The following is a 19,817-nucleotide window of genomic DNA, read 5'->3' as shown; positions in this document are numbered from 1 at the left end:
CGCACATGACTCAGCATAAAATACGTTGTTTATTATTTGTTAACGAGTAACATACATCAATATGATTACTTCACGTATTTCATAACTTAAAATTCAAACTTATTGTCGTTGTTTTATCTCGAAATGCTTTGTTTTACTGTGGTCAGTTGTTTTTTAAATGTATCTCTTAAAATAGTAATCGTTAATTAAAATTAAATATATTATTTAATCTTAGCTATTAAAACTATAGTGTAAACAATAATGTGGTTTGTGGCTACAAAATAAAGTTCTAGAAAATATTAAGAATTTGTGGTTTTGAAATTCATTGAATTTTTTTTAGAAAAAAAGGAAACTATAGTTTGTTTATTTTTTTGCTTTTGTCTAGAATCGTACATTTTCGTCCGGTGGTTTGTATTAATATTACAAACATTATTTTATCTTACTTATATTATTTGTATTATGGGTCCAGTATTATTATTATATTTATTTATTTCTGACAATTTCACTTTCCACAAATTTTTTTGTTACTGTAAAAAAAAGTGGTTGGATTCTAGACGAGGGCTCTCTAAACTTAATTTATTCTACTTACAGAGTTTGCAGAAATTCAATTTAACCCTAAATTGTTCCTGTTAAAAGAAATCAATCAAATTTCAAGTTTTACATTTAATAAAGTTATTCTAAATCTTTGATTTATACAACTTTGATTTTTAATAATATAATTTTAAGTCAAATGCAAACAAATAAAATAAAGTAACACAAGTTCAGTAAGAAATTAAGCAATTCTTTACATAATTTTACAATTTTTAGTTTCTGCATATGATTTGCATTTTCTCAAATTGTTTTCAGTTAATTCAATCGATTTCTTCTTTTCTTCTTCACTTGAATCCTCGGCTTTCTTGTCAGCTTCCAGAGATCGCTCGTAATATTTCACCGCATCAGTGAACCGCGAGGTTTCCTCACACACAGCACCGAGGTTGTATAAACAAGCTGCGTAAACCCGATGCTTGGAAGCTTCGCGGCCGAAAGTTTTTTCGAGTGAAGAAATTGCTTTTTTCAAAGTTCGCTCACAACTTTCCAGATCGTCGATTAAATGTTCGCTATATTCGATGGAATGCAAACACAGAGCCAAGATTAAAACCCGAAACTTTTCGCCGATGTTTTGCTTCTGTTCGATCTTCAGCTGCAAGTCACGCATCAGTGGAAGCACGTGATCGCGCACAATGGGCTTCATTGTGACGTCACTTTCAATCATCTGTTCATTTGTCAACCTCAACTCCTGAGCACAAAACTCAATTCCCTCAACTGCTTTCTTCGGATTCTTGTAATTTGCGGAAATAATTGAAGATATTTGCAAAAATAAAACCGATTCCAAACATTTCTTCTCTTCTCTCAGTTTGATTCCAAGTTCCCAAAATTCTTCCGCTGTTCGTTCCACTTGACCTTGGAGGAGCTGATGAAGGTCACCTGCGACTCGATTCGCTTCTTCATACTTTTTTTCTCGCACCAAGGTCACATATTGTTGGACAAGGTCATGAGCAGATTCATCTCCATCTGATTTTCAGTAAAATGACAAAATGATTTATTTTTCCAAATTAACTAATTGTTTTTAAAAAAACATAAGGATTTACCTTAAAAATATATAAATAATAAAGAAATACATTTCTAAACATTGAACTGTAAAGAATAATAGTTTATCTTGTGATTTTATTAATTTGGATCATAATATCCTAAAAATTGAATAAAAAAATTCAAAGCTAAATAAAATTTGACTCAATGACATTTTCTGCAAAAAACAAAACCCGCGTTTTTGGCAAAAAATCAAAAACCTTTTATTTTTAAATCTTGTTTTACCACAAAGTGTTTCCAATTATTATTAATACTTTTTTAATTAATATGGGGGAAATTTAAAACAAATCAATAATTGTAAGTTTATATACCTTAAAAAAATTCTACCATCCAAGAAGTTATTTTTGCACTAAAAACCACGACATTTTTTATTAATTTAAGAAAATCTGAAACATACCTAATTTTCTTCACTTTAAAGGGTAGCAATATTTATTGAAACGATTTCGTGAAGTTGAAAAATATTGCTCACCCACATATTTGAACCAAACGCCATTTTTAAAGCAACACTTTTTTTTAAATTATTTTGGTGCTTACCTACACTAATCTAAATGATGCAATTTAAGGTTTAATATAAATATACACATATATATTTACCTAATAATTAAACTCAAAACTATATATTTTTTTTTTTCGGCAAACAGTTAGAGTTTCAAATCAACCATCTGAAAATTATAAAAATACTTTTCCATGATAGATATATCTCACCTTTCAGAAATGAGTGCAATGCAGTTGAAGTTGAGGCGCCATCATCAATCGCAGTGTTACTTTGTGCCACAAGCGGAGGAGATAAACTAGATGTGACGTCATCGGTTGATGAGGATGGAAAAATAGAACCATCAGTTGCTGATGATAAAATAAGTAATATGATTGTTGGCTTGATAAAATGAAAAACTAGTTTAAAACTCTGTGGTGCACAGGTTACAAAAAATCAATGTACTGCTTAATATATCTCACCTTGCAGAAATGAGTGCAATGACATTGAAGTTGAGTCGGCATCATCAATCGGAGTGTTACTTTGTGCCACAAGCGGAGGAGATGAACTAGATGTGACGTCATCGGTTGAAGAGGATGGAAAAATAGAACCACCAGTTGCTGGAGATAAAATCAGTAACACAATTGTTTGCTTTATAAAATGAGAACTAGTTTCGTATAATAAAATGGTGTTTATTTATTTGCAAAAATGTTGATAACTATATTCACATTTAAAAATATCATAACCTGTAAAAAACTGAAACTGCAAGAGTGAGCAAATCAATTTGGTTTGACATTTCTAAAAATATATATGGAAAATAAATAAAATTTGACCCTATGACGTTTTTCTGACAAAAACCAACACTAATTTTATTTTTGAATCTTGTTTTACTACAATACTATAATTTTTTTCCTGAAATGACCTTATTTTGTAGATTTATTATCCTGATACATATAGTTCAACAAATCTTGCCATAGGACAACCTCAGTAACCCCAGTATAACTAATGGTTGAAATCAGTGATACGTTACCCTTTGACAATCAAACACACGGACCGAGAATTATAAAATGCCCCCTTTTTTAACCAGCAACCAGGATTTTGATTACATGATTCTTTACTGAGACCACAACTTGTCTAGTCATTAATTAAAAACAATCACAAAGGATTATACCAGTGGTTCCCAACCTTTTTTGCTACATTCCTCCCTTTGCTCATTTTCGAACTATTCATTCCTCCCCATAAGACGAAAAACAAATATAACGCAAAAAATTGTGGCAATTTGAAATATCAATTTATTTCAGATTACAACTCAATGGGAAATTTGCTCTTGTTTGCGCCCTAAAAGTAGTTGTACACCCGGAAACGCAAGTCATCCTCAACACCAGGTTTATATTTGGTTTGCTCTTAATCTGTTCCAAATGTGAACCGACTCTAAATTATAATGGACCGTGTTCATCTTGGTTATATTCTAGTTTAGTTTTATAAAGTATAACTAAATATTTACCATATAATGTGCTTATTCGGTAAGAATTAGAATTTGTACCAACAGTCTAAATCAGTGGTTCTCAACCTTTTTTTAGCTTACGGACCGGTAAAATTTCAAAAAAAGTTTTGCGGACCGATGGACCTTCAAAAATCAAAATCAACTCAAAATGTAATTACGACAAGAGTATATGCAACTTAAAGCAAAAAAAAAGCAATTTGCTTCGGTCTTTTTGATATCACAGGCGTTTTACCAACAACACTTGCACCATTGTGACAAACAACAAAGTCCTAAGTAGACTATTAACGTTATGTTGCGTCACAAAGCAGCAAATTACGGAACTGTCAAAGTTCTACATTTAATGGACAAGCTTTTAACATCTTATATAAAATTGTAATATATTTGGCGGACCGGCGGGGAAGTTGATGCGGACCGACGGTTGAGAACCACTGGTCTAAATGCGTCTACAATTGTATGACAATAGGCTTAAATCTACCTGGTTATTTTAAGGGCAACATGTTAATTTTGTGATTTAAAGGTGCTCCATAGATAGCTAACCTACAATGAGGAATTTATAAACTCAAACTGTTGATTGATTTCGATTGCTCATGTGAGTCATCGTGATGAATGTGAGAACCACTGATTAGACCAAAAAATGTAATTTAAATAGGTCAGTTATTGTCCCGTTTTCATTCCTAATAAGGATATGTGAAACAGAAAAAGATAGTTGAAAAAACACTGGCCTAGCCCATGAGGCAAATAAATATTGACATGCCTATATTTTACATGATAGGAAGTTATCTGTGGCCAACATAATGGACATCCCTAACGTATATACAAAAATATTCTAAACACATTTCCAACATAAATTTTTTTTTACTGTATTTATGAAATTCCTCCCCTGAACTCATAAAATTCCTCCCTAGGGAGGAATTCCTCCCCGGTTGGGATCACTCGATTATACAGGGTTGCTAAGTAGACTTAAAAGAGTGCTTTAGGACATTGGTAGTATTAAATTTGAACATTTAAGCCTACAATTTTTACATTATACTTTAGGTTCCCGTTGACTATTGTAACCTGACATGAATGTCATTTGAAGTTTGCATATATTTCTATTTAGAGCCAGTGTACCATGAACAACTAAAGTCGCTTTTGTAGCTAACAGGCTTTCCCAAGCTGGGCTAACCTTACAAATGACAATTGAAATCGCACAAAGCGCAAAGTTTTTTTGAAACTCCTCAGTTAAACTTATAGAACTGATAGTTTGCCAACTGCGTAAAAGGAATGCCCAATTGTATTTCTCACCTTGCTGTAATGAAAGAAATGCCACTGAATCTAATGCCTCAGAAGTGACTGCTTTCTGTGACGATGAAGTTGAGGCGCCATCATTAATCGCAGTGCTACTTTGTGCCACAAGCGGAGGAGATGAACTAGATGTGATGTCATCGGTTGATAAAATAGAACCAGCGGCTGCTGGAAATCAGTAACACAATTGTTAGCTTTATAAAATAAAGAACTAGTTTCGTATAATAAAATGGTGTTTATTTGTTTGCAAAAATGTTGTTAACTATATACACATGTAAAAAAATGATAATCTGTAAAAACTGAAACTACTTGATTGGGCAAATCAATTTGGTTTAGCATTTCTAAAAATATATATGAAAAAATAAATAAAATTTGACCCTATGACGTTTTTCTGACAAAAACCAACACTAATTTTATTTTTAAATCTTGTTTACTACAAGCATTTCCACTTTATTCTATTTTTTTTATAATAGAGGAAACTTAAAAAAAACAATTTATGTATTAATTTTTGAATTTTTTTGTAACTCAAAAACAAAAAAAAACTTCTAACTTCAAAGTAGATAAATTTGAACTAGAAATCAATGTTTATTAGGTAGGGAAATCTGTTTTTTTACTTTATTTACTTCATTTGAAAAACGAGAATTATTCAAAATACCAGAAAGTATTAAGATTTCTAAATTACATAAAGTGTTTAACCATTCCTATCATTAACAAATCTGTTAAACATTTTCAAGTGATTTCTTGGTTTGGTTAGAAAATCAGTTTAACTGGGAAATTCAATTTAAAAATGCAGTTGGGTTATCTAATCTTGTTTGGTGGATATATTTACCTTACCTAAAGTGATTATTTTGCAAACAAAATCTCTTGTTAAATATAACTAGTGATTAAGTGGTTTGTATAAATTCGTCAGAAAGCTGCTTGTCAGAGTATTCATGTTGCGGTCCTTCACCATGTCGCAGGGAATATATACAACATATTTTCACTCTGTGGTCCACAGGTTGCAAAAAATCAATGTACTATTACTCGTTATGTGATCCACATTTTCAAACTATAATTTTTTCCTGAAGTGACCTTATTTTGTAGATTTATTATCCTGATACACATATAGCACATATAAATCTAGTCGTACGAAAACCCTAACAACCACAGTATAACTAATCATTCAAATCAGTAATACGTTACCTTTTGACAATCCAACACATGGATGAGACACATATAAAAATGCCCCTTTTTAACCGGCAACCAGAATTTTGATTGCATGATTACCAAAATTGGGAACGTCATTAATGAACAACAATCACAAAGGATTATACGATTATACAGGGTTGCTTGGTAGACTCAAAAGAGTGCTTTAGGACATTAGCAGTATTAAATTTGGACATTTGAGGTTGACTATTTTTTATATTGTCGGATGCAGCCACAACGAAAGAATGCTTATTGCAAATAAACAAACGACAATCAGTACTTACAGGTAGGCCTACAGTACTTACGATATACGTATAATAATAACCTCCGTAGCGTACGTACGCGATCTGGACCCCAAAAGTGAACAGTAGGACTGCTGAATTAACGATTTACAACATTTCTTATATAGCCTACATCGGACAGATGTTAGTAATTTCTAATTCGTTAGAAAACGAGATACATAACACGAATTAGGAAATCGGTCATTCGAACAACGAATTTACAACACGCGACGGGAAATTAAAATGACAGCATGAGCGATTCAGCCGGCAAGCTGTTTACAGGCGGCCAGAGTTGACGGGGTCACAGAGTTCCAAAGTCCAATCCGCTACAATTCACTCTCCCTGCCTTTAAGACAAGAGGTCTGGAGAAACTTCATCTTCGTGGTATTCCTCCAGGATGTCAAACATTGTACATTGGATAATAATGTCCTCCTTGTCGACCGGCTCTTTGTAGCACAAGTCAGGAGCGGTGGCGGACCGTCAAGCCATGAGTGGCTGTTGTTAGGCGATGAAAAGCTCGCTTCGTACAAAGCGGGTTGGTAAACGAGATGCTGAACTGCTCCTTAGTGTTCAAGGATCCCTCCGTTATCGAGCAGATTCGTTGTAGCTGAACGATCTGTCTAAAAATACTTACCTAGGCGTTTAACAACATGCGAATGCACAAAAATGTAGCCTACAATGCAGAAATAAAGCCGTAAAAATTGTATTTTGATGTCAAAAGGCAAAACCGTTAGTCAAACGTCTAGAATCTATCGTTCTAGAATACCGAAATCAAGGAAGTAAAAGGTGCTATTCTCTGAAACGCAAAAACAAATTAAACGCCTTGCCCATTTTTAAAGTAATCCCTAAATGACAGACATTTTAACATTGGCGTAAAGGTTAAACTAAAAAGTTACACTATGCAAGCTTGTAACTCAAATGGACATATGACGGTACCTCAGCCGTCTGTAAAGTAAAAAGGCATCACGGCATTACGTGGCCTATATAAAATCATCGGGGTCTTTGCCCGGAATACAAACAAAGGTGTGATATCTCTGATCAAACACCGTAAACCATAAAGGACCAGACGGCACGTTAGCCGCTAACGGAAATGGCACTTTAGAAGGCGCAACTTCTGTAAGTGTGAGAGATAAATTTATATGTTTGTAGGCTAAGAGAATAGTTTACGAGAGAAGAATATTGTCTTACGTAAAGTTTCACCTTTAACTTAACAAAAAGAGACGTAATTTTGCAAATTGAACGAACAGCTATGCTGTAAATTTAGTTTAGCTCAAACGCGGTTTTAAATCTGCATTGCACGACCGATATAGCAACATTAAAACGTGCTCATAATCAGCAACAACATAAACTTACAATGGCGGCGGCTTAAAGAGAAAACACGGGCGTGTTGCGTAAAATATAAACAAGGCATGTTTAATATTCGACAATGCATAGCGCGCACAAAAATTACGAATAAACTACAGCTGCCATCCTATGCAACGAGCCTATGGATATAATACAATTCAAGTGGTGTAAGGCTCATCCCAGCGTTAACAAAAACTAAAGTTATAAGCGCTAAAAATTACCCAAAAAAACATTAACTAGACGTCTATCATGAAAACTAGCAAGAGGCTGAGAACAAGGGGAAAAGAAGGTTAGTCGAAGGTTAGGATAGTAAGAGGCCATAGATAGATAAGGTTAAGTAAAGTTGTGACAGCTTACTAGGTTATCATCAAGTGTAAACGTCGTAAGAAGGTGCGGCTTTCATCGCAACAGATCGCAAGCAGATAAGTCGGGCGGACGTTTCCAAGCATCGCAAAACTCAGCAACATCAAATGGTCAGCAAGAAATCCTGTCTGATAAGATTAGGTAAAGAGAAAGTTGAAAAAGGTAGGTTAAAAGTACCTTTCGAATAGAGCCCGGCTTTAAATAGCATGTCGTCATAGATGTTTCGAACGTCGTAGATGCAGTAAACTCGCTTTGTTGACAAGGCGTTGCTTCTGCAGTTGAAAGTTCGCTGTAAATTTCTTTTTAGAGAAAGGAGAAACAGGTTTAGAAAAAGAGCCTATTTTCCGGCGACGTAGCTTAGAAATGGAAAAGTTCGAATTAATTCCCGTTGGTTTGGGAAAAAACATTACCTTCCCTTATATTACATAGCATGGTAGCTACACGCGTTGAAGTTTTGACGTTGCAAGCTTTAAATTTGCTTAAAACCTTTGAAAACAAAGCAGAAAAGATATTCTTCGACATAACGATTCAAAAAAATAACACACGGTAAATAAGACTAAAAATAGGTGCAAAAGCGTAGGTTACAAAATAGATTGAATTCAAAACAAAAGGTTAATATAAATTATTTTAGAATAGTTAGTCAGAAGGTAGTATGCGTGTTCAGGCGCGGATCTAGGATTTCAGTTTGGGGAGGGCCATGGATTTTTTTCAGATATGACGTCACAATTTTTTCAGATTTGACGTCACAAAAGTATACCATTGCGTGACGTCATAATTCAGGTAAAAATAACATCGGATGGCCGAATAAACTAACTCCTGCAAAATAACGCGAAAAACAGAACTTTTGAAAGCACGAAAAAGTAATAAGGTAAGCCTCTACAGTGGGCCGGTTTCCTAGTTTGACCCGGTTTAAAGAATATCGCTGAAAGACGCTACCATGCCTATTGTCTACACATCTTGCTTTTTCACGAAAAGGCGAGAGCATCCGCACATGCCAACGAAAAAGCGCCAAGGCCACATCGCAATAAAACCATGGCGTTGTGCTGCGGTCAGCTGTGGTTCTTTCATGACACTTCTCTCAATTTTTAAGTCACTGTAGTTGGTTTTTGCCAAATAAGGTTGCTGAAATGATCAGAACTCTATGCAGAGTTAATTCTAACATTGGATAGGTTATTCAAATCCTTACACAAGGGTCGGCAACCTTTGTGTAGTAGTCGCGGGCCAAAACCAAACTCAGAAAGGTCTCTGTGGGCCGCACAACATATGTTAAATGAGATTTTGTGTTATTACAACGTTATAACAATTGTGAATCAGGTGGCCCTCGGATTTTTTTGCACTTTAAAAACGTGTTTATAATTACTTTTGAGGAGGCAGTAAAGTGTTGGCGCAAATTCGCTGAAAAAAGCGTATACTTGGTTTAAAATTCGAATCCACACGTCGTCATCCCTCTACTACTATTAAAAAAGTGTAATAAAACTACTTAAACGCGATCATTTTTATGGTTAATCTATTTTAGTGTTTGTTAACCATTTGTGGCAGACCTGGCGAGCGAAGTGAGCGCGATTTTTTTGGTATACAGGTATTTCTTTTAAATTTCTTGTTTTTGTTACATTAAAAAAAAAAATGGTTAAAAAATATTTGTCGATTATATTTGAATACGTTTTCCGTTAGTCCGCGACGCACTTGGCAGCTTTCCACGGCGCAACAGTAAAGAAGCGCTGATCTAGTTTAAAAAGAGCATCAAAACGTAAACACACTGGGTGTACAAAGATCATTAGCGCGAAGCGCGAAAAATTTTCGCATTTACACACTTAAAATAGTCAAAAAGTATTTAAAATGGACTCGTGTCTAATTTGTCAAAGAGGCGGCGGGCCGGATGAAGGATATTGGCAGGCTGGTTCTGATACAGATTTGCATAAACAACAAAAAATATTTTTATTGTACTTGGATTTAAGTTAGTTATTATATAATAGAGGGCATGGCCATATCCCCCCCCCCCCCCCCCCCTAGATCCGCCCCTGTGCGTGTTCAATATCACGTCGCAAAAGGTGAACCAAATTGTGGGGCGCAGCCACAATGAAAGAATGTTTATTGCAAATAAACAAACGACAAACAGTACTTACAGGTACTTGCGATATATACGTACAATAATTACCTCCGTAACGTACGCGATCTGGACTCCACAATGAACAGTAGGACTGCTGAATTAACGATTTACAACATTTCTTATATAGCCTACATGGGACAAATGTGAGTAATTACTAATTCGTTAGAAAACGAGATACATAACACGACTTAGGAAATCGGCCATTCGACCAACGAAATTACAACACGCGACAGGAAATTAAAATGACAGCATGAGCGATTCAGCCAGGAAGCTGTTTACAGGCGGCCAGAGTTGACGGGGTCACAGAGTTTCAAAGTCCAATCCGCTACAATATTACACCTTAAGTTCCTGTTAACTATTGTAACCACACATAAATGTCATTCGAAGTTTGCATATATTTCTATTTAGAGATAGTGTATCATGAACTATTTAAGTTGCTTTTGTAATTTACAGGCTTTCTCAAGGTAGGCTAAACTGACAAATGACAACTGAAAAGGATTTTTTGCAACTCCTCAGTTAAACTTGAAAAACTCATAGTTTGCCAACTGCGTAAAAGGTTTACCCACAAATTATTGTGGACTGAAGGTTAACAACAACTGATATCAATGCAATCTAAGGTTTGACATAAATCAGGGGTTCTTAAACTGGGGGTCCGTGAACTAGTTTTAGGGGGTCCATGAAGGCCTAGTTAAAACACTAGTGTATACTTAAAGTAATTATTTTTTGAAAGAAAACAATTTAATTAAAAATTAAACGGTTTTGCACTGAATGTATAGTTAGACTTCATTTAACTTTCACATTTTTCGGACCAAAATAACAGAGTCAAGAAGTCTATTTGTTTTGTGACGTCAATTTATGACGTCATTTTGGAGCATTTCTTGTCTACCGGGTGCCATGCAAAGCAAAAAAAAATTTAGGGGTCCGCGGTAAAAAAAGTTTAAGAACCCCTGACATAAATAGATACATACCGTATTTAACCAATAATAGTAAACAATGTATGCTTCTTAGTTATTGTATGGAATTCAAGTCACACCATCCGCAAATTATCAAAAAAAAACTGTTATACATTAAAGCAAAATATCCTTCTCGTAAACGGTGACGTCATTGTAAGCTACATTTAGTTCGTTAACACGCCGGTGTTTGTACTTCCGTCTGTCTGTAGTTGTGTGTGTATAGCAGTGTTTCCTATTTTTTAACCTCATGACGAACCTGGAAACCTCCTAAAACTTGCGGCTAACCTGGCGAGCGAAGCAAGCTGTAATTTTATCGTTAGACTAGTGGTTCCCTTAAAGTACTGGCAAGTTTCTATTTTATTGTATTTCTCACCTTGCTGTAATGAAGGCAATGCCATTGAAGCTAATGACTCAAAAGTAACTGCTTTCTGTGCGAGAGACGTTGACGTTGAGTCGCCATCATCGATCGCATTGCTACTTGGTGTCCCAAGCGGAGAAGACAAACTAGATGTGGTATCATCAGTTGCTGGAGATAAAATCAGTAACACGATAGCTTTATAAAATTAGGAGCTAGTTTCGTAAATAATTTTAAGCTACTTTTAAATGTAAAATAATATGGTGTTTATTTGTTTGCAAAAGTGTAAATAACTATACACACATTGACAGGTCTATGATCTGGCCCTTCTACAACCCAACATTAGTTCACAATATTCCATAGGAGGGATTACTGAAATCAGCGAGCCTATTAATTATTTTCATACATATCGAAAAATGTTACTTTTTAAGTTCTTCTTTTACCAAAAGTAAATATATTGGTAATCAAATTCAGCACTAGTTTTAAACTTTGTAGCACACAATACCTGAAACAAAGTTTCTCACAAAGTTTGATAACTTTGTCTGAGATGAAGGAGGTCTTTGCTTCTGCTTCAGAAGAAGGGTAGCAATTATTTTATTCTCTGCTTTCACCAAGTTTTCATCAATGGGTATGTCCAGCATTTCCTTGGCTGAAAAGTCAAAGGTGTCAGTAAAAAGTTTTTTAGGAAGATTTTGAATTTTCTTACAAAATTGTATCCAATGTCCAATATTACTTTTTATATTGCTTTTATATAAGATTTATGGTTATGTTTTGTGTGATTGCTTTTAAGAGCTTTATTTAATTTAAACATTTTTGTACTTTCTGGTTTAACATAAGAATGTAGAACTTTCACTGCATATAGTTAGGTTGCAAGTGTACTTTCTTGTAACACAGTTACACACATAAAGACAACCTACAAATAAACTTGTTTTTTCAAATATTTAAACAATAACTTAACTCTGGTGAAAATTTGCTCAGGTCACAAAACTTTTTGTGCGTCATCTTTATAAAAGACATTCTCTTGCACAGTTAGGTTTGCTGGGTGCAATTTTTTTTTCAGACACTCTATTTTATGAATTCATGTTCCAATTAAAACATATTTAAACATTTCTTTAAATGGTAGATGTAAATGTCGACATGTGTTTCTCTATTACAAAACCTTGTATAAATGTCAAACTAACATTAAAATAACAATTTTTTTGTTATCATCTAACCTTAAAAAAGTTCCTTTAATGTTCTTTGAATATTCTAGTGCAGTGCTTTTCAAACTTTGAAGGAACTGTTCACACATTTTAATTTTCAGAAAATTTTCTGCTTGAAACAACCACAGTATGTTTGCAACCTTTAGTTTCCCTATTTGTGAAATACCAATGAAAGGGGCGCTGGTCTAGAATTCTACCACCTTTTTTTACAGTAACAAAACGAGTTGCCAAAAAATCACATTGCAAGGAAAAAATAACTATGGAAGAATAAATATAAATACAGTAATAATACTTGACCCGCTAACCCTAACCCAAACAATATGTGTTGAACAGTTAGTTGTGTTGTCATGAAAAGCGCCATAAAAAGGTTTAAATATGAGTTAGTATGTTCACAACATACAAAATGCATTTTTATAGCAAAAAATCCTAGTACTTACAATATTTTGAAAAACTAGCTAAAATACCATGTTTTTTGTTTTTTTTAAGCAGGTAAGGTTTCAAAAAACGTTTTCTTTTTAATAAGATAAGCCTCGATGAAACAAAAAAGCATCCTTGTACGTATATCTATTCCAGGGGTGTCTAAACGGGGCACGCCTGCCAAATGTGGAACATGATCACATCAAAAATGGAATAGAAGCCCCCCAAAATAGTAAATTTGTTTTTAGTAAATTGTCAAAAAATGCTAAATTTGTTATTCGGATAATTGTAAAAAATACTAAATTTGTTATACAAAAAATTACGGTAATTACAACAACTAAGAATTACTTCTGATATTATAACATTAAACTGTAGTGGAGGCTAGCATTCACATAATGATATAGCTTGGTATAATGAAGTAAAAGTCAGCTCACCAACAGACACAGGCAGTGTTTTTTTTAAGGTGTTTTGGGGGACTGAAACGTTCCCCAAATTTCTCCAGTGGTTTTCCAAAATTTGGACTTGCAACGACAGTAGAAATGTAATGGCCTACGATCAATAGTTCATGTCCGGAAAAAAGAATAAGTGGAGGTACAGCTAACAGCTGAATCAAACAGTTATTAACAAAAGAAGTGCACCTTCGATACTCGTCAATGTTTGTTTCTGATTTATGGCGGTCTCTTAAAACCACTTAGCGGTCACCCAAACCAAACCTTAAAAAAAACCCTGGACACAGGTACAGTAATGCGATTTTCTACTACACAGCTTAAGGCCAATCTATCTTCAGAGTTTTGTTGAAAACAAACGTTTGCAAAGAAGCAGTTTGGTCAATTATGAATGATTTGCTTGATTACATGAACAAATGTTTTTCATTTTTTTGAAAAAAAAATGCTTTTAATATTAGAAAAAAAATAGTTACAAAACTTTGGTATGGGATTAAGTTATAAGATAAAAATTGGCACGCCGGCATGTTTGAGTTAGACACCCCTTATTTATTTTATACTTTTTAGGTGTTGGTCTGTTGTTCATATTTTTCGCATTGCCAATATTTATTTTTGTTAAGTTCTTCTATTATGTAACAATAGAAATTGTCATAGAGCCTGGTCGAAAAAGGGACCAGGAATATATTATAATATATAATACAAAGTGTGACTTCTTTTAAAATGCTTTAAATATTCTTTTTTTTTGACAAACTGGTAAGAATAGAAATGTGTAATAATGCTATACAAGTGTAATTTGATGGTATACAGCAAGTGTAATAACTCTTAAATGGGAGCAACTCTTTGCAGCAAAACAAGCTTAAAGTTCGCATTGAAGAAGTTGTAATAAATTTTCTTTACTGAGCATGTGTTGTTTTTTTTTATAACAGTCCGCGACAAAATTTCAGTTTCTGGTTCGCATTGAAAAATGGTTGCCGACCCCTGCTGTAACGCATTAAGTGGATGCACCAGCTTATTTGATTACTGTTTGACACATAAAGAAAAATAATAATATGCACCATTTTCATCCACATGACATATGTCTTTCCGCGGGCGCGAGCTCGACTTCAATATTTTAACTTTTTGCAGTGATTTTAATGGTTTCGTTTGGGTTAGGCATAATTTCTTCATACAAACAACTTTAACATTAAAACTGCAAAAAAGAATCTTCTAATTCCCTTTCAGGAAATCCACGGTATCACCGCCCTATTAAATTAACTTATAGATAAACGATAAAAGCTATCGCCATTTCGGACTATTTTTTATCCATATTTTATATATGATATAACAGGCTATAGCAACAGGGGGAGTCGAACTTTTTTTGCGCGAAACTATATTGTTTTTGCAATATTGCTTGTATTGTGTGTTGTTACATCTTTTGAAACACGATAACGCAATGTTTAATATTTGCGCTTGACATTTTTTGCGCTCGACATACAACAACTGTGGAGTCAATGCCCTCGCAACACGATTGTCAAAATCAGCTCGATAAAATCAATGTGTCGAGCTCGCGCAATTTGTTGTGTGCCCAATGCGAAACGCCTCTAAGGTTGCAGTTTAGCCAATTCGACCAAATAAAACTCAAAATTTTTGACCAACAACACCCTTCACTATTTTCCTGTTTTATTAGTAATATTTAATTGCAAAATGTTGAAATATTTTCATAGGGGGCGCAAGGCATGAGAAAATTACAAAAGGGGGGGCGCGGCTGAAAAAAGGTTAAGAACCACTGATTTATACCATTGAGAGCAGTTGGTCTTTCTGCAGGATCTTCTTTCCAACAAGATTTCATCAGGTCAATTAAAACTGAGGCAATTTTCTTATCATCATCGGTTGTCAAAGATGCTTCCACGGCTTCAACTTTATCCAACTCTGGTCTTAATCCTCCCAAGATAGCATTAGTGAGAAATGTTGGCCCAACTGTTGCTCCTTCATAAACCCTTCTTCTAGTGACCAGTTCATACAAAACCATTCCAAAACTGTTTAAAAGTTAACAATACAAATCATTTGCAAAAAGGGTTAAAATACAAGTATATCTGTTTAGTTGAGATATATATTGATGTCGCCTATTAGTGCAAGGCAATGTCTAATGAGATATTGTATCATTAATAAAAATATACCAGTAGTTTTGCAATTTGTTGAATTTTAGTTAAATTACTGCCAACCTGAACATGTCCGAAAAAGTTCCTACTTCTTTTCCCTTTAGTACTTCAGGAGCTGCATAGTGTAATGTATGTTGCTTAGTTGGAGTTATATCCAACGTTGTGGAAATTATGTTGGTGGCTTTGATAATATTTACAGACCCAAAATCAGCCAGTTTAACATTCAAGTCCACATCAAGTAAAATATTGTCTGGCTTAATATCCCCATGGTAAAACTTTCTACCACCTGGATAGTTGTGAAGGTAGCAAAGAGTTGACATAATCTGCTGTGCAATTAATAGTCTGGAAGACCAAGGCACTTGTACAGATTCCAGTAATTCATCCAAATTTCCACATTTGACATACTCAAGGATAATTGCAATGTGGTTGTCATTCCACTGTGAAAAGCCAAGAACTTTTACAATGTTTTCATGTTCTATTCGAACCAGTACATCTGCTTCTCTTTTTACACTAAAACAACAATTAGTAGTTAAACTAATGTTATTTTTAAATAATACAACAAGAAGGGATAGAAAAATGTCCAAAAATAGCTCAACATTTAAAATGTTTTAATTTTTTTCTAAAAATATGGCGGGTTTTTAGTAGTTAACTTGACCATGCTAATCACTGGACATGTATAATATTTTATTGGTCGATATTTAGTAATAGTAAACGAGGTGCCTTTGGAAAGGTTTTAAAAAAATCAATGAGCTGTAAAAGATCCTTCGTTCAAGTAGGGCAAGTTTAGAAAAATCTATGCTGAGACCTAAAGTTTTACCATCAATCTAAAAACTGAGTTACACTGGCTCATCAGAAACCAGTTGAGAAACAACCACCATTACACAGTTGCCTTCTGCATATTGTTCATAAAACTAACTGCAGTAGGATTTTTATTCACTATGTCAACTATACTCAACAGCCACCTAGGTCCAAAACTGTCGGTCGCATGCTTTTTTTATGGAGCAGTAATGAAATCAAAATCATGTAATAAAAAAGATCAAAATTTATCTTTTATTGGCCTGCAATAGAATTGCCCGGCCACACATTTCTGCTTTTCTCCCTTTTTATTTTGATGCTGTAAAGTGCCCCTAAAGCTTTTTACCAACTTAAACTTAAAAATGTATTTTTTAAATTTTATACAATGCTTTCCATTATTGAATGCAAGTGTTTTCAGCATAAAGGCGCCATGTAACATTTTAAACTAGTGCTGTGTGGACTCTTTAAAAAATGTAATTTTTGCCAAATTATCTAGTTTAAGGGGTATCAACATACGGCCCACGAGAAATTTTTTAATAGTTTTTTTTAATCATGTCCTAAAATTGTTTGCATGTTCTATAATCGCATTTGCATGTTTTCAATACCATTAATTTAAACCTAAATATTAATTATAAACACAGCCAGTTTGCCTGTTTAAAATTAAGTTCTGTCTGGACTAAATTAATTTTAATCTGAACCCGTTGTGTTAAACATGTAACCTACAGACCACATGCCACCCCCCCAAATTGGCCTGCACAAAGGTCGCAGTTTACACATATCTACGTTTGATTACTGGCTAAGTAACGGTTACAAACTAAAAACTTATTCCACAATTTAATTTGGTTTGTTTTTTAAATGACTCTTCCAGTTAAGAGAAAAAGGAAATTGAATGGATGTTGCCAACTACAAGTATAGAATATGTTGCCGTTTAAAATTTTGTTTGTTTGTCAAACGACTCTATATAAGCAGTGGGGCAAAAAGGGCATTTACTTAAGTTTGACACCCCAGATTTACCTAATGTAATTTTCTGAACAGCATGAAAATTGAAATTTAGCTTAATTTTTTAATACAATTTGATGGAGATTTGCATTAGACAACAAGTCATACAAATTTATCTTCATACTCCGTGGACTGGAAGAAACTCTGTAGTTTAGGGTTTGGTGACTCCTGGTATAAACCACGAAATATAAAGTTTAATGACTGTTATTGCTTGTCCATGTAAAGCTACAATACAAAACCTTTATAAAGATAAGTTGAACGCTATATCATGTTAAAAGATAATTTGTGTTATGATAGACAGAACAACAGAATAAAACTACAACAAATTTACATTGCATACCTGGCAATGCGTTTTTCCTCGTCTTTTGTATTTCCGGAAATGACAAAACATTTGACAATAACTTCTCCAAGCTTTAAATGCCGACAAAGTCTTACAGATGCAAAACCTCCAGATCCAACAAAGTCGGTCTTATCTGCGCTAGTTTCCAGTTCATTCGCATCAATAGCTTGTAGTTTGGAAGAAAAGGGTATCTGAAAATAGCAAATAAAATGTTAGAAATTTCAGGATAGGATTCTTAATTAAAGAACTCTGAAACAGCATGAACAACTTATTTAGGTTCAACAATTTGCTTTTTAAACGAATCATAACATAACTACAAATTTAACCACAAGTGTTGGTTGCTTTAGTCAAATAAAACTAAAAACATTGGTGTCATCAGAGTTGCAATGGTTAGATTGTAGGGTTATGATGTTAGCTAGTCAATTCTTTCACATTTTACGCGGTATGATGTCTGTGTTATTTTGCAATGTTTGGCATATTTATCAATCTTTTGCATTTGTGGTCAAAGCATTTTTGGTTTTACTCTTGTGTTACATGCTAATCGGCATTTTGTATTGGCTTTATAAGTAATCAGAATTGGACCTAGAGTTACTTCCAGTGGTGGGATTCAAATTTTTTGTCAGCCGGTTCTATCACAGAAGCCATATTTTTCAGCCGGTTCTGTTACAAAAAGTCATATTTTTTCAGCAAATAACTAAAGTAGTTGCATGGACAGGATGCAACCCCAGGTAGGTTCCAGCGATTGGTGAACCGGCTGAATCTAATTACTGCTAACCACCACACTAAAAAGCAACAGTCGTCTCATAACTTCAGACTTATGAAACAACAATTCAAATGTCAGACCAACAAACCCGAAAGGAAAATTAGTATAGTTATAAAAATTAACACAATGTATAACTGCTATGTGCGAACTTGACCATTGCAAAAAAACACATGAGCTACTTGGATTTAAGAAAAAAGAAAATCCATTGACACCTACCAGCAAAGCTAAACCGGTTCGCTGATCTCATAAAATTTTGAGAGATGGTTCTACAAAACTTCTATAGGTCAAATTTAATTATAAGTGCAAATCGGCTGACTCCCACCACTGGTTACTTCCTTTTGAGACCACAAGAGTTACTTATGGGCTGAATAGAGTATCTTAACTGGGCCACACAAAACCTTTTTAATTATCGACGTTCTGTAACGGAACTGATTTAAGTTGCATTGTAAGTTGCATCTGCTTTAAGCTAACTTGCTTCGCTGACTTATAATTTAAAACTGGTCGCTCTGGTTTTGAGGTTGGCTCGCAAGTTAGTCACACAACCTGAGTTCGGATTCTAAAAGAAAGCATCAATTAGAACTCTACCGAATAAACAATATAAGTTCAACTAAACCTAACCAGCCCACCAAGATCTTTAAGTGAAGAAAGTGAGTTAAATATGACAATTAGCAAATTAGAGCTTATATGGTCCAGTGTCTGTTGATTAACAGGCGTCGATTTGGAGGTGTTGATTTGAAAAATAATTAAAATATGTTTATCTGGCCGATTAAGACAGTTCTTACTTTTCAATGTTAATTTCAGGATTTAAGTCAGCCATTTATATTGTATTGTTTCTTATACCATAATTATTTTATGCAAGATGTTTATAAATCCTTATTATTAGGGCGAATATTTTTTGACTTAAAGTCAAAATTTACACGTTAGGTCAAAATTTGTCAATATTTTTGTAAGTTAAAATCGAATAAAATTGCACATAAATCGCTTACAAAATTAAAAAAAAAACTAAAGTATGCTTTTTAACTAAAGTCTGGTCGTTCGGTTATTTTGAAATTTATCTTTCATTTTATCAAAAAAAATAGTTTTGATAGAAGTTCAAAGTCATTTTAACCGTATTATATCTTTATTAGAGCAATATACAGTATAAAAACGCGTGATTAATGATGCCTAAGTTATTCAAATCAATGTATTTCTATCAGGTCAAACTTTTGTCAAAATAAATTATTTTCAGGTCAAAATTTCCTATTTTTTGGTCAAAAAATATTCGCCC

General features: G+C 34.0%; 1 protein-coding gene across 1 annotated transcript; it reads right to left on the bottom strand.

Annotated features, from left to right (window-relative positions):
* Positions 1 to 763: 763 nt before the first annotated feature.
* On the bottom strand, positions 764 to 18,432 carry LOC146162703 (uncharacterized). The gene is made up of 9 exons (XM_083385273.1): positions 18,424 to 18,432; positions 17,788 to 17,978; positions 15,717 to 16,163; positions 15,292 to 15,530; positions 11,959 to 12,102; positions 11,472 to 11,624; positions 4,866 to 5,033; positions 2,311 to 2,448; positions 764 to 1,530 (listed from the first exon to the last, which is right to left on the bottom strand). The coding sequence occupies exons 1-9, from the start codon at positions 18,430 to 18,432 to the stop codon at positions 764 to 766; spliced, it is 2,256 nt and encodes a 751-aa protein (XP_083241399.1).
* Positions 18,433 to 19,817: the final 1,385 nt, after the last annotated feature.

Source organism: Ascidiella aspersa, chromosome 3 (assembly GCF_963924565.1).
Source record: "Ascidiella aspersa chromosome 3, kaAscAspe10.2, whole genome shotgun sequence".
Classification (NCBI taxonomy): domain Eukaryota; kingdom Metazoa; phylum Chordata; class Ascidiacea; order Phlebobranchia; family Ascidiidae; genus Ascidiella; species Ascidiella aspersa.
The sequence above is the reverse complement of the archived record's forward strand: the minus strand, read 5'-3'. Positions and strand labels throughout refer to the sequence as shown.